Below are 19,034 nucleotides of genomic sequence, written 5' to 3'. Positions count from 1 at the left end.
GAATTATATGATACGTGCATGCAGACATTCATGCTAATATCTTAAGTATCAGGTGCTCAGGTGAAACTCTGTGCTCAGAGAAAAGACAATTTGTTACAGCAGTAGCATTAAGGAATATAACAGTGTAGCGTTGATTTTTTTGAATTGCAGTTCCTACAGGGAAATGCAGTTACAACTAGGTGCTGTCTCAGTGGGGTGCATTAAAGAAGACTCTTGATATTGGGGAGCACTTGCCTTATTCAGGGACGGTGGGCAAACCAGCACATCCTCCGGTTACAAAAGAGACATTGTCTTTATTATTCTGGAATGTCAAGCAGATCTGCCTCAGGGAGAGAGATGACTTTACCTTTATTTTCTGGAACATAAACAGATTTGCTCCAGGAGGAGATGTACCTATCTTTGCAAATCTGCCTGCTATGCAAACATCTTTGAAAAGTCAATCTGGAGTAAATTAGCTATTAATGCCTTTGAAAATGTTTGGGTATATGAGAAACCTCTTGGAAAATTGTCTCCCTATAATATCTAGAATATGTGATTCCTTGAACAAACTAAATGTTACACAATGAAATCCAGTTTCTTCCTATTTTATTATCAATATATGGCTGATGCATATGGAACTGTTTTATTATTATTTTTTTAATGTTCTCTCTGAACTTTGTACTCATTTAGCACTTTTTTTTTTAAAGATTTTATTTATTTGAGAGAGAGAGAGAGGTAGTGACAGAGAGCACAAGTGGGGAGGAGAGGGAGAAGCAGGGAGAAGTGAGTGGAAGGCAGACACTTAATTAACTGACTGAGCCACCCAGGCACCCCTCAATAAGAACTTTAAACTGAAAGAAAAGTCTTGAAATTTATGAGCCAACTAATTTCTAGCACTGCTAAGACCTCAAAACCTTTATTTCCCCTTCTCTAATATTTTGTCAAAATTTCATAGAATTAGGATGAATCCTACTTACGATGTGATGCTCTTAGAAGTACAAGGTTTAATGTTTTACTAAGTGACAAGCTTTCTATTTTAGAATAGACTGTAGACTGTAAAGACTTCTAAATGTAATGCCAGTACTAACTACCGAAATGTGACTTTCTGGGGAATTAGACCAGTATAGATAAAACACTTCCTTTGTTTAGTAATTAAATTTTTGTTCATATTGTTATAAGAAGAAAAAAATGGAAGTTAATTAGAATATTGAGCAATATGGAATAAAAATGTCATTAGGAAAATTTTTCTTTTAAAAAGATTTAAGAGACTGTGCACATGTGCACAGGGAGGGGCAGAGGGGGAAGGAGAAGGAGAGGGAGAAAGAATCTGAAGCAAACTCCCTGCTGAGTGGAGAGCCCCTATTCAGACTCCATCTCACAACCCTGAGATCATCCCCTGAGCCAAAATCAAGAGTCGGATGTTTAACTGACTGAGCCACGCAGGCACCCCTCATTAGGAAAATTTTTGTAATATATGTACTATTCTAAATCTAGTCTGGGACCACCTCTGGTAATAATCTCTTCATCTCTTGCTATCATTGTCCTAGTTCAAGTCTTATTTCTCTCATACTTACACTATTATAATAATTTCTTACTGCCTTTCCTGTTTTTAGTCTTTCCAGGTTAGTTAAATCTATGTAACTGTAGAATTTAACATGTTTTCAGAATCATCCAACAATCCCTGTCTAACCAACCTTTTAATAATAATCCAGCATTTTCTGCAGTACATCCTTTGAATAAGAAAAAACAGTTACTTGGTTGTCCCTGCATATAACCTCTAGCTTTTCCTACTTAAAACTATTTACTTTAGCTATATTGGTGTTTATCAAAATAGTAATCATTACTCATGGACTAGTTCAAATGTCTTTTTCTTGGTAGCTTCATAAACTGTAGCCTGAATTATTTTGTTTTTATATATGATTCTTGGCTTTATGTGTCTCTAGTAGTTTTGTGCTCATTTTTAACTGTCATTTAGGTTCTGGTTTGGTTTTTCTATCTAGTTTATAAACTCCTTTTTCTTCTATTTTTTTTTTCTTTCTCCTAGCATGTAAAAGTCACTTCTGGAGCTCTGTGTCCTGCTAGCAGAGATCTTGAGCAAATCATCTTAGAGCAATGCTACAATTACGTTTGTGTGAATGTGAGTAGTGAATTTAAATTATTGGAAGCACTTGAGGATCTGTATGAATGTAAATGTGGAAGATAATTTTTTTCTTGATTCTTAATTATTTGAATTTAAGTTTTGATAGATGAGTTGTGTTATTCAGTATGTTTTTGGAAGTTTTATTTTTTAACTTTTGAAATGGAAAAATAATATTTTCTAACAAGCTAGTTCCCATAATGAGAAAAGGGTAATATTTCTTTAGACACCATTTTCAGTTACCTGGTATGAAGCAGATAAGATGAAACATGTTTGAATTAATGAGTAGTTTAAATTTTAATATGACCTTAATGGGTATCCTTTAAAGTTGTTCAAAAAGTGAAAACTAAGCTTGATAAATGTTTTGGATGTTTGTGTAAAAGCTCTCCATTTTTTTCCCTTTTATTTTTAATTATCCTTGGATTAACATTTAAATCATTTAAGAACTTATTTTCACTTTTATTTTTCTGGTCTTTCAGGTTATGTCCTCTGATTTTGAGGAAACCCGGAAATTACTGAACATGCTTGAAGAGAGTAATCTATCCATTTTATATCCTATTGTTGTTATTTCAGTAAGTGAATTAATGCAGATATTTAAAAAAAATTTAAATCCAAGTTAACATATAGTGTAGTATTGGTTTCAGGAACAGAATTTAGTGTTTCATTACTTATATATAACACACAGTGCTCATCCCAACAAGTGCCCTCCTTAATGCCCATCACCCATTTAACCAGTCTCTCTACCCACCTCCTCTTCATCAACCCTCAGTTTATTCTCTATAGTTAAGAGTCCTCTATGGTTTGCCTCCCTTTCTGTTTTTATATTTTATTTTTCCTTCCCTTCCCTTATGTTCATCTGTTTTGTTTCTTAAATTCCACATATGAATGAAATCATGATATTTGTCTGACTGACTGACTTTGCTTAGCATTATACTTTCTTGCTCCATCCACATTGTTGCAAATGGCAAGATGTCATTTTTTTTTGGTCGGAGAGGGGCAAAGGGAGAGAGAGAGAATCTTAAAGAGACTTCATGCCCAGTGTGGAACCCAGTGCAGGGCTCGATCTCACAACCCTGAGGTCATGACCTGAGCTGAAGTCAAGAGTCAGATGTGTAACCACCTGAGCTATCCAAGTGCCCCTCATTCTTTTTGATGGATAGTAATATATATATGTATCACATCTTTTTTACCAATGCAGATTTAACTCTTCAAACTTAGGCTTCCTTCCTTGAAATCAACTTTTCTTTTTAATAAAATTTCACCCTTGAAGAAATCCATCCAAACCAAGAAGAAACTCTTCTTTATGGATTCTTGAGCTTACTCTCTTGCTATGACCTCTATGACTGTGTTCCTTTGTTACTGCAATTATTTGTTTGAATCGACAAGTTTAGGAAAAAAATAATCTAGCAACCAATTTCATTTCTTTTTTTTTTTTTTTTAAAGATTTTATTTATTTATTTGAGACAGAGAGAATGAGAAAGAGAGAGCACATGAGAGGGGGGAGGGTCAGAGGCAGAAGCAGGCTCCCTGCCGAGCAGGGAGCCCGATGCGGGACTCGATCCAGGGACTCCAGGATCATGACCTGAGCCGAAGGCAGTCGCTTAACCAACTGAGCCACCCAGGCGCCCCCATTTCTTTTTCTTCATTACAACTGCAAAATATACTGCTGAGCTGACTGGTTGTTCGGATAAGATGAAAGAACTTTATTAGCATGTTAGCAGAATGCCATTGGAAAAGAAATCCCAAAGTAAAAAAAAAGAGGGAAAATATGTGGAAGAAAATGGACTGTTTGATAATTCTATGTCATAGGGACAGCAAAAGTAGAGTTAGAAACAGATGAGAGAGAATTTCTCAAAGAATGGCCCATGAAAATTTTGGGGAGGTCTTTCCTGTGAAAGACTTAAAGTGTATGTTTAGTATACCATTTACTTAATTGGCCTTTTAAACTGCACAGAAGAGAGGGATCTCGGAGAGCACAGCCAGAAGGAATAAAATCAGAGGCTAGCTGAGTAGTCTGTAGTCTGTGACACTTTGCTGTGAGAAGGGGTTCCAAATGTGAAATTCTCAAAACATAGCTATTGCCGAGTTTCGGAAGCTCAGTCCCATCCCAATAATGTAGCAATTTAGTTCTTGTTAAGTAAGATCATTAATACAGAAAGAAAAGATAATTTGTACTACAAAAAAGTTTTAAGTCTAGCATTGCAAGTATAAACAAATTAGCAATTGGGGGAGATTGATTTTGTTGGCCTATTGTATTTGGTTATATACCCTAAAGATAAGTTTCATGGATCCTGCTGATTATGGAAACTAAAGTTCCACAAGTGACTGATTTTACTGGATGTTTATGTCTTCATTGGGGTGTTTTGGGGGACATTAGGAAATACACATAATGCTGGAATACTCTAAGGCTCTGTAGGGTACAAGCATGTTAAAAATTCTGTGTATGGCCCTCTATTCCTCCCTCTACATTAACTTGCTTAGAAATCTCTCTATGTTCCTAGGTAATATTCTGAAGTTTCATGTATCAGTATCATGAAGGGGAACAAGGGCTTTAAACTCAGAATTCCTCAGTTCCTTGGTCAAGTTACTTAACTTTCCTGAGGCTTGCTTTCCTCATTTTAGAAATGAGGTTGATAACTCTACTTCTTAAATCATTGTAAGGATTAAAATGAATGAATGAAAGCATAAATGCAAAATGCCCTTGCTGTCTCTTTGGCAGGCATACGTTGTGGCACTTAACAGCCTAGCTCCTCCTCTTTCCAATTTGGATGAGATGACTCGAAGGTCACTACCACTGCTTTAATTTGATTTGCGAGTTTGAGTCAGACATTTTCAACATTCCCTTAAGTACTTGAGTTTGAGTACTTGGTTATCTTCTCCCACATACTCTATTAGATCTATCACAAAAGCACATTTCCTGTGAGCTGACTTTTCTTAGTGCGAGTAACTGTGGCAGGCACCCAGGGGGGACTCTGTGTCATCTGTGAATTTTCTGTTTATCTTTTGCCTCTGCCTTTTGCCATCAAACATGCACACGTGTGCACACGTGCGCACACACACAGATTTAAAACTGTTCTTCTATTTCATTGCTACTCTTGTATCTCAACTTCTGTTCTTTGTATTTTTTCCATAAATATTTGAATTTAATTTTCTGTTTATTCCTGTGGAGTTCTATTTTATGTATCCCAGTAAGTGCCACATTTTTTTTTTTTCCTTTCTGGTGTTTCTGTATTAAACTAAGGAAAAAGATAATCCTCTAGTTAAGGAGTAAATGTCTCCCAGAACTACTTTGAGGATAGTACTATTATAAGTCTGTACAGTATAAACATTGTAAAATGTTTACTTAAGATTGGAGAGGTGTTACTCCATGAGTAGTATTTGTTCACTCATTATTTTCTCGTATATAAGTAGATTCAGTGTAGGAATATTAAAGCTTTTATTAAACTTAATAGGAAGATGTCATTAGAACACATCTAGAATCTGTATCCTTAGAATAGACTGAATCACTGAAAAGGTAGAATAAAGAACACTGACTTCTTGGATTTGAGAGGCAAGTAAATTTCTTTGGATTTTTGAGTTATCCTGTAAATGATTGTAAAAGGCATCATCCTATTTCTTTCTGATAGTACTTTCCCCCAAATGGCTAAAAGGCCATTTCAGTGTTCCTGTGACTTAAAATTGGGCAGAACCATTCAAATATTCCCCAAGTTAGTAGTTGTGTATAAAATATTGTTATAATTGTAAAATACATAAAAGACTTAAACTTGGGTGTAAGTATCTGGGGACATAATTTGTACATTATCAGGTGGAAAAATACATATATACATATAATGTCTGGGGCTGTAAGTGTGCACACTACTTATGTATATAATTAGAAAGATGTTGTAATAGGAAGCTTATAGACTATGGTGTGCCTACTTGGCTTTTATCTGAATTACTTTGCTGGAAGATTAAATCATACCATGGGAGATTTTTTTTTTTTTAATAAGGCTTTTGGTAATCAATTCTAAATTCTGACAATGGTCAAAGAAGAGATTGTTTATTTGCTTCCCTGAGTAGGTAGGTTTTATTTACCAGAAAATAAATCTAAAATGACATCAAGGTCATGGAAAAATACATGCATTTTTATTTTGGAGTTAGGTGATTCAGTAGTTATTGAATGCATGTATTGTAAAATTTTAAAGATATATTTTGTCTCTGCTGAGCTGTAGTACAATGGTCCTTTTTTCTATGTGAGGGTTTATCAACTTCCAGTTCCAGTCCATCTGAACAGAGGAAGGCTTATTAGGAATCAGATGCGAAGTAAAATTGTGCTTAATGAGGTGTTTGTGAGGGTTTTTTCAACCAAGAGACTAGTTAAGGTGGTCGTTTGCAATGTGACCATGTTTCACTCTACAAGGACAAATTTTTAGAAGAAATGGGGCTGAAGTTAATCTGGGGCATTTCTTGGGCAAAAACAATACTTGATCAGGTTTTAAGTGCTGAAAATTGGTGGGTGTCTGCCATGCTGGTGAAGCCCACATTGTCTCTTATTTTCTCAAGGAGATACAGAAAAATATTTTGGAATTCCCTGTTAATTGTCATTCAGTAGTCATTTAAAAGGTACATGTGACCTTCAACCTCATCTGGAACGTTTATCCCTTGGAGGGAGCTAAGCACCGAAGGAGTGACCAGTTAGTGTTGTTGGATTCTTGGTACACAGGTATTTAACATAATTAGATTTATTAATTATAATATTATATTAATATATTAATTATAATAAAAAATAGAATTTATTTCAGGGTGTTGATTGAAGATCAACTTCTCCTTGACTTTTATAAAACTGAAATGTGTTAGGAAATACTGTAGGAGGTTTCTGTTGTCTAAGATAAACTAACAGGTAGGATGCTATTACTTTAAGATCTACTTAAGAAGAAGAAACAGAATTTCACCATGAAAAGTAGAAAAAATAATTAGGACTTTATCTTAAAATAACTAAGTTATTTATCAAAATAATTTTATCTTTTTAAAAAAGGAACATCTTTGCTAAATCTTGTGAACATTAGAAGTTGTGACATGCTTCATTTCAAGTGGTCATTTTTACAAAATAGTTTTAGACATTTTAGTTTTGTAAAAGTATCTTTTATTAATACATTGTTCAAAATTCTCTTTGGCACCGTCCGTTAGGTCATTATTCTTAGTTTCTTTATTTTAAGCAGTCTAATTTGGCCAAATTGTCATTTGTCGCTGGTGTTGAGTAGGATTTAAAGAGTTTACCAATGTTAATTTGATCAACTTAATAAAATCCAAAGTTTTGGTAGATATAACTTAATTTTATTGTAATTATATTAAATCATCAGAATTGTTCAAATTTATGTGATCAGCTAGAGACTGATAATGCTGACTGGGCTAAAATGTCATTCTTAAAGTGGGCAGATATAGTTGGGTGGGGTCAATTTACAAATTTTTATTTCTCATTGAATCTACATCTATTTTTTTTTTATTTTTTAAATTTTATTATGTTATGTTAGTCACCATACAGTACATCATTAGTTTTTGTTGAAGTGTTCCATGATTCATTGTTTGCGTATAACACCCAGTGCTCCATGCAATACGTGCCCTCCTTATTACCCATCACCGGGCTAACCCATCCCCCCACCCCCCACCCCTCTGAAACCCTCAGTCTGTTTCCCCGAGTCCATAGTCTCTCATGGTTCATCTTCCCCTCTGATTTCCCCCCCTTCATTTTTCCCTTCCTTCTCCTAATGTCCTCCATGCTATTCCTTATGTTCCCCAAATAACTGAAACCATATGATAATTGGCTTTCTCTGCTTGACTTATTTCACTTAGCATAATCTCCTCCAGTCCAATCCATGTTGTTGCAAATGGTGAGTATTCATCTTTTCTGATGGCTAATCTACATCTATTTTGGGATGACATTTGTTAAGCTATGCAGCCTTTTAACTGTGAGCTTTTGGAAACACATAATCAGATAACAAGCATGTCCTGTACTAGGAAAATGCTTCTAACTTGAAAGAAAAAAAATAAGTACTTTTTTTTTTATTGTTAGAGACTGATTGGCATAAAGGAATTTTAAAAATGTAGATTCTTTCCTATTTCTTTTAACAAGAAAAACCTTATAAACGTGAAAACCAAAGCTTTCTTTTGCTAAACTAAATTGTGTAGGAGTTATGTTTTGAGAGCCCTTTTCAAATGTCATTTCTGGTGCTGTTTAATCGATCATTCATTATAAGTTACCAAGAAACCAAGTTTTTTTTTTTTTTTTTATTATTATGTTATGTTAATCACCATACATTACATCATTAGTTTTTGATGTAGTGTTCCATGACTCATTGTTTGCATATAACACCCAGTGCTCCATTCAGAACGTGCCCTCTTTAATACCATCACCAGGCTAACCCATCCCCCCACCCCCCTCCCCTCTAGAACCCTCAGTTTGTTTCTCAGAGTCCATAGTCTCTCATGGCTCGTCTCCCCCTCCGATTTTCCCCCTTCATTCTTCCCTTCCTGCTATCTTCTTCTTCTTCTTTTTTTTAAGGAAACCAAGTTTTTATCTTGAGTTGACTAAAGTTACTGTGGGCCTTCCCTTCTTTGCAGTTACCAGTGGGGGGATATAAGCTAGCACCTTCTTCAGATTACAACTCTCAAGAGGATTTTCTGAAAGCTTTCTTTGCAATCACCTGATACAATAGCTGTCAACATGAGACATGTTCATTTCTTCATTTTCTACTCCTATCATGTGTTTTTGTTCACTATTTAAATAATGATGAATAAATATTTAGAAAAATAAAGTAATATATTAAATGTGTTAAAAGAGTAAAAGGTAAATTCATAAAATTTCTGATCTAAAAATTACTCCCTCCCTCACCAAAAAATAATAGGCTTTTACCTAAACTAAACAAGACTCAAAAGTGCTAAGAATCTGAGTTATGAGGTTTTTTTTTTTAGTAATTAATAATCAGGGAGCTGTTTTTTTCCAGCAGTGGAGAAGACAATTTCAGGAAGCAAAACTATAGCTGTTTTCCAGCCAAGATTATGTAAAACCAATTGTAAAACTTTAAAAAATTCCTTTCCAGGTGCAGAAAGTAAAAGAGATTTTAATTTATTTGGATCTGGCAAGGTTTGCACAAAACATCCTTTCCTACTATAATGAGATGAGATAATGGACAATTTATCCTTATTTAAAGCTTATTTTTTCAGTGAGCAAAGCTGTTCATATAATAGACACCAATGAAATGTTTAATTTTTAAAAGCAGAAAGAAATTGGCAACAAACACAATTAGAAGTTCAAAACAGAAATGAAGCAAACTATTTTTATTTGATAAAATTTTTTATCACTTCCTCATTACAAAGTAATTTCGCCGTAATTATCTGGATAATTGCGTAAGAGCTCTAATTTTTTGACTATGTAGACAATAATTTTATTGGTACTTTACAAGAGATAAGAATCTTTTCATGAATTTACTTTAGTAAAAAACAAATTACCGTATAGGATTTTAATGCTTTGAAAAACATAAATCTTCAAAAGTGCCTAATTTAGTTCTAGTTACCGGGAAGTTTATTGACGTAACAGATCAGAATATATGATCTTTAAAATACTTCAAAATGTTTAATATTTGAACATGTCAGCAAATAAAAAAATAGAAAACCACCATCCATTGACATTTAATACTTTCACATCTGGGGAAACTGTCAGCAATGTAAATTGTTTCCAGGAGCTTCCACAGCCCACCAGTGGCAGAGCCAGGAACAGAATCAATCCAATGTGCAATGTATCATATACACTTGTTACTTTTATGCTTTCGTGAATGTGTTAAATCCTATGGAAAAAGGTTAAAAATACACACACATATATGTATTTAATATTCCTTCCTAATAAAGAACAAATGACAATTAGAAAAACGTTAATGATTCCTTAAGTGCTAATGGTTTCTTTCTTTGCCTCACAAGGTATTGAGGCTTTATTGAATTTAAGTTATAAAGATCTGTGGTCCTGTTAAATTTCTTACCAGATCCTAGACATGTATCTTCGTCACCTTTTACTTAACTACTTATTCTGTACATTTCCTCCTGTTAACCCTATTACTACTAGACTGAGAAAATTAGTTTTTAGGTCACAAGTTCTTTTTTTTTTTTTTTAAGATTTTATTTATTTGCGAGAGAGAGAATGAGAGACAGAGAGCATGAGAGGGAGGAGGGTTAGAGGGAGAAGCAGCCTCCCCGCCGAGCAGGGAGCCCGATGTGGGACTCGATCCAGGGACTCCAGGATCATGACCTGAGCCGAAGGCAGTCGCTTAACCAACTGAGCCACCCAGGCGCCCAGGTCACAAGTTCTTAAACAGAAGAGAGCTGGCTGTTGTAATTCTCCCTGCCATCATACTGGATTTACTTTTTACAATGTGTATGTTTCAGGCCCTTAGTTTGGCCCTTAGTGTTTATTTTTGAATAGATAATCTGTGTGTGTGTGTGTGTATGTTTAATGGCCAAAGAATGACCAACAGTTAGTCCAGATCCTTCTATTCCAGTCTTAGCCATTTTGCCTACTGTAGTTTTTATTTTTCCTTCAGAAAATGATAACCTTACTGTATACTGAATTTTTTGATGTTTCACTTAAGATGCATTAAGGTTTTCTCTTTCATGGTTGTGGATAGCTTTAGTGGTAGAAATGCAGTCATTTCCATGAATTCTACAAATGTTTTCATTTGTTTTCTGGTAATGAAATCTAAACTATTTCCTGCCTAAAATAATAATAGCTCAGTCCTGGTTTCAAATACCTTGAGAACCTTTTTGAAATTTTAGTCATGAAGGGATTCATACTGAACTCCAAAATGAGGAATGATGAAGTTCTTGTACGAGGCAGTGAATAGAAAGAATTACCTGTTGTTAAAAGTTTTGGGAAATCTTTGCTTATGGTTAAATTGTTACTAGACAGTTTTTGTTGTAGGATATTAAAATTCCCCGCGATTAGTTGTGTTGGGCATATAACTGATGGTGTACCAAGAAATGATTCTCCTAGGACACACCTTTCTAGTTTTCATTGATTCTTGTAATGAATTATGGTAATTTTCAGATAGAGTGATGTTCTAGCAAAACATGCAAATGGCACAAATTCTAGAATACTTTTTCTAAGTTTCTAATTAATTTTTCTTGATTAAGCACAGGGTTTGAAATTGCTTTGTATTTCCCTAATTTGTGCAGTTCACTGAATTCAGTTAGATGAGCAAAATTGTTTATGAATTTATTTACTGGTGCTTTCCATCTAAATCAGTTCATAAAATTTAACATGAAATGCACAGGAGGCAAATAATAAAGCTAGACTTCTTTGTTAGGCAGCTTACATTAATTTTAGGCCTAGAAAAGGAGTTAAGCAATTGGTTTGGTCATTCACTTTTTCAAAAAATATGCCTGGGGCTTTCTCCTAGTTTTTTTTGTCTGTGTGTGTGTACTGGATTCTGTTTTAAATAAGGGCATTTAGCTCAATTGTGTTGTGCTACTTCTTTACAAAGATGGAACCAAATATCTTTTCACTATCATTTATTTTCACTATCATTTATTCACTATCATTTATTTTACATTTATATGTTATATTTTATATGTATTATGTTGACTTCTTATGTAGGTTAAAGTCAGTCTTGATATTTATATATATTTAAGATTTACATATAAATATATATATATTAAGATTTTATTTATTTATTTGAGATAGCATGAGTAGAGGGGAGGGGCAGAGGGAGAGGGAGAAGCGGGCTCCCTGCTGAGCAAGAAGCCAAGCATGGGATTCCATCCCAGGACCCCAAGATCATGACTTGAGCTGAAGGCATATGTTTAACCTACTAAGCCACCCAGGTGCCCCTGGACTTGGCATATTTTTATTATACTCTTTTAAAAGATTGTATTTGTTGGAGAAAATAAATTATATTATTATAAAGGTTCTGTTAAATATAAAGAATTCACTGTTATTTTAAGTTTTAGGAGATCTTTGTCATGGTAAGATGATATGCCTGGAGTGGGGTTCAAGGTGCAAGGAGTGGGTCTGCAAATAACAAGTGTCCCTTAACCTTCATGTCTTTGAGTTTTAATTCAGAATCTTTATCTGACAACAGAGTGGGATGCCCTTGAAGCATTTAAGTGACTTCTCTTTCTAAAAACATTTTCCATATTAGAACGTGTTGTCAAGGCCTTTTGCTGTTGTATAACTCATTATGCATGTGCTTTATGTACCAGTATAGGAGAGCAATTCAGATTATAGCAGTCATGTTAAATATGAATCAGGTGGTAGAGTATTCCTATCCTGAGCCATTTTTGAGAAATTTTTATACTTTAATCCTTATTTCAAGACTTCTGGCTAATTGATTCTTCTTGCATCTGTCCTTTTCTTAATTTATCTTCCTCTTTTTGTAGTCCACTTTTTATTAGGATAAGTCTAAATCTTTCCTTTTTGCATTCATTCTCCCCCCCCCCCTTTTTTTGGTCTCTTTAAAAAACAGTTGCAAGATTGCAAGATTAGTCTTCCCTTCACTCCAAAAAATCTGTCCATTTATGTCTATCCCAGACCCTACCTACCCTCTGAGAATGATTCCTTAATCATTAAAGTACCAGTGCATCTTCTTACCCATTCATTTTAAACTTATTTTAAGTGCAACGTACTTAGTGCTTTACAGTGACTATCCTATTCTCTTGATTACCTGATGACTTAATATAGATAAATATAACATTTTTTGAACATTTGTGTGACGGGCATTTTGATGTACACATATGCTATTTTTTTTTAAAAAACTGCGTCTTTAGAAGAGTGTTTCAGATTAATTTATCTTACTCTGTTAAATGAGGAAATAATTTTATTTTCTTTCAAAGATGAAGGATTTTCAATAACATAAATTTAATCCAATGGCCGGAGTTAGCTTGGGCAGTGATCCTGTGGTTGGTAGTTCACAGCATCTTAGTCACAGTTCTTTCTATTCACCACCCCAGCATTAAGAGTTTTAACTAGATCTCTTTGAAAAAAGGGCAGAAATGGGGTACCTGGGTGGCTCAGTCAGTTAAGCATCTGATTCTTGATTTTATCTCCAGTCATGATCCCAGGGTGGTTAGATGGAACCCCGCCTTCGTTCTTAATGTTCTCTCTCTCTCTTCCTCCCTCTCTCCCTGTGTCCTTCCCCCTCCCTCTCTTAAAAAGAGAAGGAAAAGGGGCAGGAAAGCCTAGAATATGTGATCAGAAGAGATCTTAAGGATATGAGAGGAATCTGAGATTGGCAAGACTGAGCAGGTCCACGTCTTTTAGGAGTAGGAGGAAGAGAATTGTCTCTGGCTAGAGCAGTGCATGGAATAGTCAGCATTAGAGAGAGCTGGTGGACCTGAAACAGACTGGACCACACACTGGGGAGGTTTGGGGACTAGGCAGGAAAAGGTCAAGGTGGGCCTTCTAAGTTTGAATTCTATGAAGCAGTCCTACTCAGTAGAAACTGATGTGATCAGATTTGTATTTACATTCTGGATATAGCACAGAGAGCAGATGAAAGTGACCAGAGAGTTTCCTTGATGGATTTGGTTTAGTTAGGAGGCTATCACAGTAGTCTGAGAAATAATGGTGGTGGCTGGGACTAGGATTGTTTGAGAGTGAATGGGCAGAAATTGCTGGAATCAAGATATATTTAAGAAGTAGAAACACAAAAAAATTGTGCTTGATTTAATGAGAGAGGAGATATAATCTCAAATTTTATATCTTGTGAAACTGAATGAATGATAGTAAGATAGGGGACATTAGGGAGGGATCTTTTTGGTTTGTTTCTGAAGGTTGAGTTAGGCAGATGAGCGCACATTTGTTCACTGAGATAATTAAAAAGATTCCACTCATATTCAAAAGCTTTCTATTCATCTCTCTGTGTGTGTTTATATATACAGACTCTCTTATCCTAAAGCTGACTTGGAAAGACAAGGTACATACCTCCATGGCTTCCTTACTACTTGAGTTTTAATAGAATTCCAGGTAAAGGCATAATTTTAAAAAACCCTTCATATTACTTACAGTGCTTTTGCCAAGTCTTACATAGTATGTGCATGATGGATCATGTTGTTTTATTAAATCCTTCCTGTACCACCATTTCATGTTATGCAAAGAAAAACACAATTGAAAACAAAAACAAAACTCAAAACCTTGTTCATGGATTGAATCATTAGTAGGCAGAAAGATGGTAAGAATATTATCAGGCCTAAGCACTATCCCTTTAGGATAAAAATTTATAGCCACCTAAAAATAGATTACTTCTGCAGTTTCCTGGAAAGCCTGAACTGTTCTTTTATTGAAAGTATAGAAAGGTGATGGAATCAGTGCAAAAAGCTTCTTCATCCAAACATGCTTTGGCTTGAACCCTGTTTGTAATAAGTTTGTGATACTTTTGAAAAGTACAGTATGATTAAATTTTCAGGCAGCAGAGGTTTTATTTCATGGGATCTTGAAGCTTATACCTAAAAGCTGGGATACGTGATTCACTAGTACCTGCTGAGGTGGAATGCAGCAAGTATTGCCAAGATAATCCTAGTATTGGCATTGGAAAATTCTTATTTGGAAATGACTAGACTGGTTCAAGTCACTTGCGTGTTTAATCTAAGTACTGTGAGTATTGTACCCATTTCTAGATTTTTTGAGAGAAAATGACAGGTTTCAATTTTTTAATTTAATGTGTTTATGGTAATGACTGAGTTCTGTTTTTTTTGCCCAACCAGTGAGAACTAACTGTGATCTTGTGTGTTTTGCTCTTCCCATTTCTAAGAAATGGAACTCCCACTGCCTTTATAATCCTCAGACCCTCTTCTCCCCCCCCCACAAATGTGGCCCTGCTAATGCTTATTAGTGGTATAATTAGGTTAATGTTGGTAATAACAGGCACTTAACTGATTGCTTAAAATAATGAATCCCCATTCTTTCCCTTTAATATAAATGATCCCACTTAATCCTCAGAGCAATCCTGAAAGTTGAATATCATAGATGCCATTATCCTTGTGCTCACTTTAATTTACCAAATGATGGTTTGTTTTTAGGGATGTCAATACTTGTCCCCCTTGAGTCATAGAAACCTAGATTGCTGAAGAAAAGGATCTGAAAAACCACTCAGTAGGATGCTCTTATTTTAGAAGAGATAATTCAGGTCATTTTCTGTGCCTGGATTGAGATAATTTTTTTATATTAGTGGTTGGCAAATTTTTCTTATACAGAGCCAGATAGTAAACATTTTGGGCCTTGCGGGCCAATATGGTCTTTGTTAGAACTACTGGGCTCTGCCGTCCTAGTGCAAAAGTAGCCATAGATGAGATGTAAAGGAAAGGGTGTGGCTGTGTTCCAGTAAAACTTCACTGACCAAAAAAAAAAAAAAAAAAAAAAAAAGGTGGTAGGCTGGATTAGACACGTGGGCTGGAGGTTCCCAGACTTTGGTTTAGATTTTCTTTCTTTCTTTTTTTTTTTTTTTTAAGATTTATTTATTTATTTGAGAGAGTGAGAATGAGAGAGAGCGAGAGAAAGTACATGACAGGGGAGGGTTAGAGGGAGAAGCAGGCTCCTCGCTGAGCAGGGAGCCCGATGCAGGACTCGATCCAGGGACTCCAGGATCATGACCTGAGCCGAAGGCAGTCGCTTAACCAACTGAGCCACCCAGGCGCCCCTGGTTTAGATTTTCAATCCTAAATGATCTATTTGCCACTGTTACTTGGTACCTTTACCTAAAATACCTGTTAGACGTTTCTTTAGTATACCTTGGGGTCATCGAGTCTCCAGATTTAAAATATCACTCGTGCCAATTCATACCTTTTTTATCTCCAGTCTTCATCATTCTTCTCAGTTTTGAGAGGAATGTTCAAGTGCATGCTGTTAAAAAAAAAAAAAAAAAAAAGGAACCTATCTTCCTCTCTCCAAGAGCTGTGTCCCTCCCAGCAGTTTCTCTTTGGTTTCAGTCTGACCTCATCATTGCTACTATGACAGATTTTGCTAATTGCTAATGAGGAGGTACTCTCTTTATTAAAACCTTTTAGAAGCTCCTCATTGCCTACTGGACAAAGCTCAGTCAGGTCATAAAGCCTTGGCCTGGTCTGGTTCTTGCTAACTTTTATCACCCTGCTTCTCATTGCCTCACTGTGTAGTTGGCCCTCTGCTAATGAACTCTTGTAGCACGTGCGCCATATTGCTTGACAGACATGTGTTGACTCTAGTGAGTTTTTTGACCTGAGACACCATTTTTCTAGTGTTTCTCTTGCCTGACTCTTACTATCCTTAGAATTTGAGTGATCATATTCTTGGAATCCTTCCTTAATACCTCTGTGCTCAGAGTCTTTTCCCCTTTCCCAACGAGCATGTGTGGGCATTCAGAAATGTTTCTTGACTTGAACTTGCCTTGACATTTCTAGTCATTATGTCTCCTATTCCATCCTGTTACAGTGTTGCCTACCACAAATGGATGCTTTGTGGTGACTTAAAGGAATGAGGTGGCTAGGTATGCATCTTAAGGAATAGCTATGTTCTCTTAAGGAGAATAATACTACATCTATCTGAGTTTTTACGGTATTATTTACTGTGTATAAATTTAAACTATGACTTTTATTATCTTGATTTGTGTTATCCTTCTTTTTAGTATAGTTCAAATTTTTCCATGTTGCCTTTTTAGAAAAATAAATTTGTTTCCATTCAGCAACTATAATTGTTTATTTTACATATATGTTTTTTAGATTTTGTGAATCATATCTTTATGCTTTATGTTAAGAAGCTCATCTTATTGTGTCAATACAAGACTGATAATATCTTAAGTATTTTTCTAGATTTACCCTAAAAAGCAACATTAACCTTTGAAGTGTTTTTCATTCCTTAGAGGAAATCTATTTTTCCCTTAAAAATTGAATTTGGGGGTAATTTTCCAACATTTTTAGAGGAGGCTTACCTTTTATATTCATTTCAAAATTCTAAATGGCTTACTACTATATTAAGCAAATTTTAAAATATGTATTTATGAGCATTAATTTTATATTTTAGTTCACATGTATAGCATTTACTTATGAATTTAATAAATACTAGGCTATTTGATGAAGACAGAAGTTTGAAAGCAAAGATTATGGGTTATAGTTGGCTATTTCTTTTCCTAGTCTATTTCTGCCTTTTATTTGGATTGTGTAATACACTGACCTACCAGGTAATTATAATATTAACAGTTGAAGAAGGATTTTGTCTTAGAATCTATCTTATTCAGTTAAATGAATCCAGAAGCCTGAAAGTGAGAAGTTTGTGTACTTGTCATAAATACAAAATTGAAGAAAAAGTTACCTTCAAACCTTTAATAAATGTTAAGTTTGCAATATATCAACAGAATGTGATATTTCACTCATTCATCTATGTTTTCCAGTTTATTCTTATTCCATGATGAAAGCATGTGCCAAGCAGATGTTTCTTACCTCTGGCTGGCCATTCATTCATTTGAGCTCAGCACACATATGCTGTGAGGATGTACCTTCTTTTTACCATTCTATGTATGCAGACTTGCATATGCCTGAATTTTTAAAAAATATCATGTATCTTTCACCTTGGCATTGTAATTTTCATTTCTAGAATTTTGATTTGTATCCTTTTTACCTTTTTATATCTTTTATTTCCCTAGTTAACTTTTGAATAAATGCTAAACAGTTATCGTACCTGTTTTAATGTCCTTGTCTGCTAATTGGCACATTGATACCAGTTCTGAGTCAATTTCAAGTGATGTATTTATCTCCTTTTTATGAGTACTTTCCTGGGGCTTTATATGCCTGGACGTGTGTGTGTGTGTGTGTGTGTGTGTTTAAAGTGTGCTATGTGGATTTTTAATTTTCATCTAACTTGGAAAATTTTCCAGCCGTATTGTTTTTTGTTCTCTACACTTAGCTGGGAACTCCAATTATCTGTATGTTAGATTGTTTGAAGTTGATCCATATCTCACTAATGCTCTGTTTATTTTTCCTTTTTTTTTCTTTGAGTCTTTTTTCTGTTTCATTTTAAATAGTTGCTATTGCTGTATTTTTAAGTTCACTAATCTTCTGCAATGTCTAATCTATTAATCCCCTCCAATATGTTTTTTAAAAATATCAGATGATGATATTTTCATCTTTATAAGTTAGGTGTAGGATTCTTTTACATCTTCCTTTTTTCTGTTTAACACATGCATTCTTTCCTAGAGCTTTGTGAACAAATGGAACATAGTTGTAAAATTGTTTTAATGTCCTTTTTCATTCTAATAAATGTGTCACTGCTGAGTTGGTTTTGATTGATTTTTCTTATGGGTCATATTTTTCTGCTTTTTTTGACATTTGATATATTTTGATGAGCTGTTAGAATTTGTGAGTTTTACCTTGTTGGGTACTGGATATTTTTTTATTACTATGAATATTTTTGAGCTTTTTTCCTGGGGCATAGTTAGTTGGAAACAGTTTGATCCTTTTCTATGTCGTTTCTATGATTTTTAGGTCGAACTAATTAGTATTTTAATGTAGGTCTAATCATTCTTCACAACTGAAGCAAGACCCTTCTTAGTATTTTACCTAATGCCCTGTAAATTATGAAGTCTTCCATTCTGGCTGATGGCTCCCACCATTATTCCTGACCTTGGGTGTGCATCAGGCACTGTTCTATCTAATCTCCAGTGAATTTTTCCCCCACCTCAGCTTGTTTTTATTCTCAAATGCATGCACTGATCAGTACTCTGCTGAATATGGGAGAGAGTTAGTCTGATAATCACCAGCCTTCTCACTCTTTGCCTAGAGCTTTACTTTGTGAACTCTACCCACCTTTGTCTCTCTAGGCTCTGAAACCCACATATCCACCTCTCCCTTCAATGTGCCATAGCCTGGAAACTATTTTAAGGAAGTAATTGGTGCAGACATAGGGCTCGTATCATTTGTTCTCATCTCTCAG

The 19,034-nt window shown here is 35.0% G+C and overlaps 1 protein-coding gene across 1 annotated transcript in view; it reads left to right on the top strand.

Moving 5' to 3' along the window:
• Positions 1-19,034, top strand: part of CRPPA (CDP-L-ribitol pyrophosphorylase A) — a 300,837-nt gene that overhangs the window by 161,175 nt on the left and 120,628 nt on the right. The window contains exons 7-8 of the mRNA XM_035020668.1: positions 2,024-2,116; positions 2,596-2,688. Coding sequence (XP_034876559.1) covers positions 2,024-2,116; positions 2,596-2,688 — 186 coding nt within the window. The remainder of the gene's footprint in view (positions 1-2,023; positions 2,117-2,595; positions 2,689-19,034) is intronic.

This window comes from Mirounga leonina, unplaced genomic scaffold, assembly GCF_011800145.1.
Source record: "Mirounga leonina isolate KUSES-001 unplaced genomic scaffold, KU_Mleo_1.0 Mir_174, whole genome shotgun sequence".
NCBI lineage: Eukaryota > Metazoa > Chordata > Mammalia > Carnivora > Phocidae > Mirounga > Mirounga leonina.
The sequence above is the reverse complement of the archived record's forward strand: the minus strand, read 5'-3'. Positions and strand labels throughout refer to the sequence as shown.